At 52.9% G+C, this 8,622-nt stretch overlaps 1 protein-coding gene across 5 annotated transcripts; it reads left to right on the forward strand.

Moving 5' to 3' along the window:
• The first annotated feature begins 217 nt into the window (after positions 1-217).
• On the forward strand, positions 218-8,361 carry LOC118095323 (monocarboxylate transporter 13). Of its 5 annotated transcripts, none has more exons than XM_060281914.1 (5): positions 218-338; positions 882-2,181; positions 2,532-2,675; positions 4,842-5,615; positions 6,924-8,361. In XM_060281914.1, exons 2-5 carry the CDS (start codon positions 1,971-1,973, stop codon positions 7,193-7,195), a joined length of 1,401 nt encoding a protein of 466 aa, XP_060137897.1. In that variant the 5' UTR covers positions 218-338; positions 882-1,970; the 3' UTR covers positions 7,196-8,361. The 5 variants fall into 5 exon arrangements, with proteins under 5 accessions (XP_060137897.1, XP_060137898.1, XP_034992370.2 ...); XM_060281915.1 differs by having other exon boundaries at positions 910-2,181; XM_035136479.2 differs by lacking the exon at positions 218-338 and having other exon boundaries at positions 654-1,008; positions 1,924-2,181.
• Positions 8,362-8,622: the final 261 nt, after the last annotated feature.

The raw sequence follows: 8,622 nt of genomic DNA on the forward strand, positions 1-8,622 counted from the left end.
TGGAGGCTCGCCCTTCCGGCCGCCGCAGGTTTAGATCCCGCCTGAAGCCGAGGATCGCTCTGCGCCTTGCTTTCCCTCCCTGCCGGATTGCATCCGAACCGACGCGCGCCCCGCAGGTGCTCAGGGGATCAACCTGCCCTCCGCCGTCGCCACTGCGCCTGCGCGCCCTCACCCCCACCCCCAACACCTCCATAGCGAAGCCCTTTCGGAGCGGGAGGAGAGAGGCGGAGGCGTGGCTTCTGGACCCGGGCCCCGCCCCTTTCGAATCCTGCAACATTGTAGCCGCTCACGCGGAGGCTCCTGCGTGCGCTGCGCTCCCGGCTTCCCCCCCTCCCCCGGTAGGAAAGAAACGGCGGTGGGGGAGGGAAAGGGGGGTGTTCCCTGGGAGGGGGGGAGCCCCAAAAACAATACCATCCAATGTTTCATTTATTTAATTTAAATTGGGCGGCGGGGGAGGGGGGCACCCTCAGGTGGCCATGTATGAATCGGGATTGGGGGGGATTCCAGCAGTTGTTTGCGGGGGGGGGGTGATCAGGAATTCCTCAGGGGGGGAGGGAAGTCCCAGGAAGCTTGTAAGCCCCCCCCCCCCCAAGTTCCCTGGTTCTTCTTCTTATCATGCGATTTCACGTAATTTTTTCCCCAAATCTCCCCCCCCCCCAATGGAAAAGGTTTATTTAGAGGTCGTGCTTTTCTGCAAGGCGCCTGGCTCTCCAAGATCCACCCCCTAAGACCCCTATCATTATCATTATTATTATTATTAATCTTGCACTGATTTATCAACTCTCTCTCTGTGTGTGTGTGTGTCTTTTTGCAAATATGTTTCTGTGGTTTCCCCATCTCCCCCCCCCATCACTTCCTCTCCTCTCTCTTCACCTTGAAAGCTCTTTCTAAAAGCCCCCCCTTCCCCAGATCCCTGGCACCTCCCTCTATGATCCAGGGTGTCCCTCCCTCCATGGCCCACCTGTTTGAAGAAGGCCGAAAAGAGGTTTTCAGGGAGCCGACTGAGGGGTGAGTAGCTCCCAGGAGGAATGCCGAGAGTAATGGCACCGAGGAAATAGGTTTGGGGCATTTCGACTCGGTGCAGTCTGGAATTCTGCTGGTGGGTGGCGGCAGACTCTGCACGTGCTCAGAGGTACCCTTGTTTTTGCATATTTATTTCTCTGGCGGCAGACATGGTTTTCGCTGCTCTCCGTTTTATCCTCACAACAACCCTGTGAGGTAGGTTGGGCCGAGAGGCAGTGTCTCTCCCAAGGTCATCCTTGGGGGGGGGGGTTGAATTCTGGTCTTCCAGCTCCTAGTCTGACATGCTAAACCCAGATGGGATTACCTACTGGGTGCTAAGAGGCATGGCGGGATGGTCTCAGTGGATCAAGTTCATCAGCTTTGTTCAGTTAAACTAAAATAGCCCCAACAGGACTGAAATAAATATGCAATCCATTGTGTACTGTTTTGGATTTTATTGTGCTGTTATCTTCCTTAGTGGGTCAAGCAAGCCACTGTTCTGAATAATGCTTTTTTGTAGGGTAGGGGGGCACTGGGGATTAATTTATGGAACCAAGGGGGCGGGATAGAAAAAAATTCCTTCAGTAGCACCTTAAAGACCAACTAAGTTTTTATTTTGGTATGAGCTTTCGTGTGCATGCACACTTCTTCAGATACACTAGAAACAGAAGTGTCAGACCCTTATATATATACAGAGGGGGCGGGGGCGCCCAAAAGTTTGGTAACCACTGCTCTAACCACTGCACCACATTGCCTCTCTGGCATGTGGGAATCTAGAGACCAGATGCTTTCCCAATCCTTCTAATGATGCCTTGGGGGAGCAGAAAATAATTGAATCTCGTGCCAGGAAAAAGTTGGATGGATGTTATTGGAAGAAGCTGCTTGAGCAATAATTAGGAAATCTAAGCTTGTCATATCTAGGGTTTTCTTTCCCCTGGACCGTCTCCCTCGCTCCCCAAGCAGGATCCATGCTGGGCCCGGTCGTGGTTCACCCCGAAGCCCCGGACGGAGGCTGGGGGTGGATGATCGTCCTCTCGGCCTTCCTCCAATCCGCGTTGGTCTTTGGCGTGATCCGTTCCTTCGGGGTCTTCTTTGTGGAGTTTGTGACGTACTTTGACGAGCTGTCCGGACGGATTTCCTGGATCACCTCGATTGGGATCGCGGTGCAACAGTTTGCGAGTGAGTGGAGTGGTGGCGGGGGGGGACACACACACACACACACACACACACACTATGTGCTGCCTGCCTGCGCTCGGTGCGAAATCATTGCCCCCCCCATGCGGTGGGAAACTGTCTTCCGCGTCCTTCCTCGCCATTGGCCGTGGTGCTGTGATGTCATGGAAGCGCTCGCAAACATTCTGCAGCTCAGAATGACCCTTTGGGTCCCATCCCTTCCAACCCTGCAATTCTATGGTTCTAATAGCCCATAGCAGCGCCTGGTGCGAATTCCTGTTCAGAACTGGGGAAGGGTGATTCTGTTCCTTGCAGCAGCAATGCAGTGACCACCATCCCTTTCTCTTCCTTGGCAGGTCCGGTGGGCAGTGCTTTGAGTTCTCGCTATGGGGCCCGCCCTGTCGTCATGGCTGGCGGGTTTTTCTCGGGCCTGGGGTTCCTGCTGGCCTCGTTTGCCACCTGCCTGGCTCACCTGTACCTCTGCATCGGACTCCTCTCAGGTGCGTTGAAACTGTGCGACCTGCGTTGTTATCCTTTGCAAGAAACCAATCTTTCAGTGTGAACTTTGGAACTCCCTGCCTATTGACGTCAGGCAAGGTCCCTTCAAAGTACTCTTTTCGGCACCTGCTTAAAACACCTCCCGTGGTGCAATGGGTCATTGCCTCTGGCTGTTAACCTTGAGCCCACCCAAGGACGGCTGAGGGAAGCATTCCTGCATTGCAGGGGGTTGGACTAGATGACCCTCAGGGGTATCTTCCAACTCTACATTTCTATGAGTCTTGCTTAGGCAAGGCCTGTCCCCGATGCTTACAAAACTGATGCAATTTTTAATCTTTTTAAAGCATGTTTTAAACTTTTCAAAAGTCATTAATTTTTCCTATTTATAAATTTATTGTTTTACCATTTTTGTAAACCACCTTGGGGTCTTTTCTTCTTTTTTTTACACTTTCTTTTTTTTAAAGATATATTTTTTTTAATGATCAAACAGCATATAAATGTTATGAAATAACAAATAATCATGTACAAATTTGCTTGCCCCCCAAACTATCCAGTCTTGTGGAGTTTTACCCTGACTCTGCAACTGTGATGTGTTAGTTTTCCATCCTTTTGCTTGACGGGCATAATTATTATTTTTGCTTCCAATATCTCAATATATTTATTTGGCAGTCTTCCCCCCCTTTTTTTTAGCAAAGGCTGAGGTAACAGAGAGATGAGGGGAGGAGAGCACTTATGAGAGAGAACCAGTCTTTGAAGAAAATGGCTGCCTTTAAAAAATGGCTCAGAGCCAATGCCCTCCAGGTGTTTCCGACTACAGCAGATACCCTCCAGATGTTTGGGTCCAAAATGTTTTGGTCTGAAACATCTGGAGGCCACCAGCACAGAGAAGGAGAAGCCATATATCCGAGGGGACACTTGGATATCTGAGGAAGAAGCAAAGTCAGGCTCCGTTCAAGATGGCTGCCGTCCCCCTGAGGAAGTCTCCCTGAGAGGATAGCCATGATACACAATGGCTTATTTGTTCATTTTAGATTTATGTGTTGGTTTTGCAAACTTCAGCAAACGTGGACATTGTCTGAGTTAAAATTCCTGAGGGCGGCTAACTGAGCGAAGGGTTAGGCCTCATTTTCCCCCTCATGGAAGGCCGCCATCTTGAAAAAGCCATCTGTGGCCTCTCTTTTTTTTGCCTCTGGCGACAGTTGGGTGCGAGGATGGAGAAGGAGCTCCCAGCTTATGGCCTTCTCACCGGGGAATCCGGTGGGGCACCATGACAACAGGATGCTGAGGTAGACAGGCGCCATTTTGGCTTGATCCCGGCAGCCATTTTTGGCCTGATCCTTGTGTTCTTTGGGGGATGCCTGTGCCTCCCTTTCTGTGTTTTGTTCTGGTCGCCTTCCCTCGGAAAGGGTATCGAGTCGAGTTGGGGGAAAGGAAGGTTCCAGAAATGGGCCGCCGAAATGGATCAAGGGGACGTTCACCCTACGGGAAAAAAGGCTGTGGTGTTTGGGGCTTTTCAGCAAGGGCAAAAGGAGAGCGAGAGGCGACGCAATAGAAGTTTATAAAAAGGATTGAGGTTGCAACTGGAGAAAAGCCTCTTTTTTTCCAGCAGGCTCTTTATTGATTTATTTGATTTGATTTGTATATCGCCCTGCATCAGTAGACCTCAGGGCAGTTCAATAAAACATAAAAACACAAAATGCATGATAAAAACAAGAACAGGAAACTCAAGCCAACAAACCTCCCACAAACATGTATAAAAATGGGTATAAGATGTTAACCAGCCCAAGGCCTAGTTGAAGAGGGAATGTTTTGGCCTGGTGCCCAAAGATGTATAATGAAGGCGCCAGGTGAGCGTCCCTGGGATCCCACAAACGGGGAGCCACCACCGAAAAGGCCTGTTCTCGTGTTGCCACCCTCCTGTGAAAGAGGCACACAAATGTGGGCCTCGGGTGCAGATCGGTTCATAGGTCCTTGAGGTATTGGGGTAGTTCCCTTGGGAGAGCATGAGACTCTCCATCTCAGGGCTGCGGGTTTGAATCCCACGCTGGGCAAAACGATCCCTGCGTTTGCTCTAGATGACCCTCGGGGGTCCCTTCCAACTCTGCGATTCTGTTTAAGGCTCCGTAGGCCCAAACCAGCACTTTGGGACGTTCTCGTTCTCTTGGCAGGTTTCGGCTGGGCCCTGGTCTTCACGCCCTCCCTGGCGTCGGTCGCCCGGTACTTCAAGCGCCGCCGGACGCTGGCCACGAGCCTGGCCTTGACGGGCGTGGGCCTCTCGTCCTTTGCCTTCTCGCCGCTCTTCCAGCTCCTGGTGGACACCTACGCCTGGCGAGGGGCCCTCCTCATCGTGGCGGGCATGTCCTTCAACCTGCTGGTCTGCGGGGCCCTCATCCGCCCCATCACCCTCAAGGAGGATCTGCCGGGTCCGGCGGGCCACGGCACCAGAGGGACGTGCTGGACGCGCTTCTCCTCCCTCTTCGGCCTCCACCTCCTGGGCCACTTTGCCTTCATGAGGTTCGTTCTGGCCATCACCCTGGTCAACACGGGCTACTTCGTCCCCTACGTCCACCTCGTGGCCCGCGCGAGGGAGCTGGGCTTCGACGAGTACCAGGCGGCGTTCCTCATGTCGCTGACGGCCGCGGCCGACCTGTGCGGCCGCCTCTTCTCCGGCTGGCTGTCCAACTGCCGCGGCTGCCGCCTCGCCCGCATCCTGGTGGCGTGGACCTTCCTGACCGGCGTGGCTTTGGTGGCCATTCCGTGGGGCCGCGACTACCCACTGCTGGTGGCCATTAGCCTCTGCTATGGGTTCTGCTCGGGGGCTCTGACGCCCGTGGTCTTCTCCATCATCCCCGAGATCGTGGGCATCGCCAACATCTTCAGTTCCATGGGGCTGCTGCAGATGATCGAGAGCATCGGGGGGCTGCTGGGGGCACCTCTTTCTGGTAGGTGCCATTCATCACATTTATTTCCCAGCTTCTTCTCCAAGGAGCTCAAGGGGGCGGTTTATCGCCGCAACAACCCTGCGAGGTAGGTCAGGCTACGAGAAGGCAGCGACTGGCTCCCAAGGTCTCCCAGTGCGCTTCATGGCCGAGTGGGGATTTGAACGCTGGCCTCTCCCAGGTCCTATTCTGACACTCACAACCACTGCACATGGCTCTGATCCTGGCCTGCATTTTCCTCCCGTATTAACTGTTCCAGCACATAAACGAGCCTTTTAGCTCCTCAAAAATATTTGGATCCATGCCGGGCCTTGATAAAAGCAGGTTTGGAAGCTTCTGGAATTGGAACTGGGTTAAGGGGTGTGGCTGAACATGCTCTAGTTAAATTTCTGCCTCCGCAGGGAGGCAAAACGGGTTTCCCATGCAGTTGCCTTTGGTTCCCAGCTCAAGGAGCGAGATAGGAGCACAGAATGGCCCTCTGTCAGGGGGCCCATTTACCACAGTGTGGCCTGCGCCAGCGGGGAGCCAACACGGTTCCCTCCAGGTGCCGTACTGCAACTCCCATCATCCACGAGAAATCACGTCTAGGTGGGTGGCATCGGGACTGAAGAACTTTGCAATAGAGCAGCCTTTCCCAAACTTGAGTCCCCAGACGTCATTGGACTACAACTCCCACCTTCCTTGACCACTGAAACCCTTCTGGCAGGGGCTGATGAGAGTTGTAGTCCAACAAAATCTGGAGGGCTCCATGACTAGCAGCGGTTCACCAAGAGTCTCTCCAAGGCCTACCTTGATGCCGTTGGGGACTGAAGCTGGGAGTATCTGCCTCTAAACAGCCCTTTCTGGACAAGGAAACCAAGCACATAATCTCCCTACCACCGCTAGGTCTATACCTCTAGTCGGCACACCTACATCAGAAGTGACGGCACTGCCAGTCGGTATGTTCTAGGTTTGTCTTGAGGCTTATGCTCTAGACCACCCTTCCCCAATCTCATACCCTTCAGGGCCCTCCTCTCTTCCCTGCCAGTTGGGTTGTTCTAGGTTTGTCTTGAGGCTTATGTTCTAGACCACCCTACCCCAATCTCATACCCTTCAGGGCCCTCCTCTCTTCCCTGCCAGTTGGGTTGTTCTAGGTTTGTCTTGAGGCTTATGTTCTAGACCACCCTTCCCCAATCTCATACCCTTTGGGCCCTCCTCTCTTCCCATCTGTGACCACTGGCCGGGGCTGACAGAGTGCCAAACATCTGGAGGGCACTAGGCTGGCACGGACTGTTCTAGGTTGTTCCAGGTCCCTCTCCCTTTCTCTTCCAGGTTGGCTGAGGGACGCAACGGGTGACTACGTTGCTTCTTTCTTAGCGGCCGGGTCGTTCATGCTCGCCGGAAGCCTCGTCCTGACGACTCTGCCCAACTTCTCCAGCTGCCTTGCCCCTCCTCCGTCTGTGCCAGAACCCAGTGCTAAAATGGAGGACGGCGAGGGCACTCTCTTGGCATCAGCAACTGCTCCTGTGGGGGTCCTAACTCCCCGCGACTGCCACCCTTACAAGGTCATACCTGAGACAGAGGAACCGCTGGCCAAGAGCTGATCACCCGAGGCCAGCCTTTCCCAACCAGATGTTGCTAGACTACAGCGGCCATCATCCTTGGCTGTTGGCTAAGCCGGCTTAGTTGTCGTTCAGCATCGGGGGGGGGGGGAGAAGGTTAAAGAACAGGAATGGGGAACCTAAGGCCCTCCATACCTTGCTAGACTACAGCTCCCATCACCCCTGGCTGTCAACTGTGGATGATGGGAGTTGTAGTCCAACAAACATTGGCTACTCCAGGACTAGAGAGAACAAACCTTGTTGGCACCAGCGTGGGGGGGGAGAATGTTTGGCTGGCATCCGCACACCATACATTGAAAGCACGTGGCCTCCCCCACCAAAATAATAGTCTTGGGAGCTGTAGTTTGTTAAGGGTGCTGGGAACCGTAGTTTTGTGCGGTGTGCAGATGCGTCCTCGAAGGGAAGAGGAGCGGGCTTTCTTGTAGTGGAAGCTGGTATTTCCCTTGCCTGTGCCTTAACTACCGTTCCTCTGAGCCCACCCGCAAAGGTTGGACCAGGTGCATGAAAACAGACGCGCTCCAGAAACCGAACATGTTGGCGAACTTTGGACCGCCGATTTCCCCAGAGGAATGCCTTCTGCAAACTTTTACGAGGCTCCTCATCGATGCCCATGCAGGTAACCCAGTCCCCCCCGGAAAAGACCGTCGTAGCATTTGGACATTCCAGGACGCTCGCATTGGAGGGACTTCAGCATCCCATAACCCGCTCAATCAAGTTTCCGCAAGGGAGGAGAGGAAGGGTCAGAGCGTCCATTGTAAACTCTGAAATGTGGCTTCTTCCCCACCCCGTTAAATTTAGGATTAAAAATGTGACGTTTTGACGGAACTCTTTTCTGCAGTCTGCAGCCATATTTATTCTTAATTTATTCATTTGATAATTCCGGCAGTTTGTGGAAATAAAATTGCCAAAGATCCACGGCGGAAATGGCTCGAGCTGTTCATCTGATCACCTCTTGCGAGGAGTGGGTGGCTAATCTTGGGGGGGGGGCTTTCCAGATGTTCTCAAACTCACCTGTGACCACATGCTGGCTGGGTCTGGCGGGGGGGGTCAGGGTCCAACATCTGGAGGGTCTGCAAGTTAGCCACCCACTGTTATAAGTGTTTGCATGGAGTGCGGTTAGTGAATCATCCTTGAGCCATTTCATTTTGTTTGGGAAACGATAGTTTGGGAAATGAAGCATTTTGTACAGAACCTGGCACCTTACGATGGTTGCAAACCACAAATCCCATTAGCCCTTGCCCACTGCAGCTGTCCAAAACATCAGGTTGGCAAAGAGTGCCCTAAGGGAATACATTATTTTATTGTATTTATTTATTAAAAATGTAGGCCACTATTTCATTTAAAAATAACAAAGCGGTTTGCAACAGAAATGCATTATTCTAGGAAAACCATACTGTAAAGAGACACAT

The sequence above is a fragment of the Zootoca vivipara genome, chromosome 13 (genome assembly GCF_963506605.1).
Source record: "Zootoca vivipara chromosome 13, rZooViv1.1, whole genome shotgun sequence".
Taxonomy (NCBI): Eukaryota; Metazoa; Chordata; class Lepidosauria; order Squamata; family Lacertidae; genus Zootoca; species Zootoca vivipara.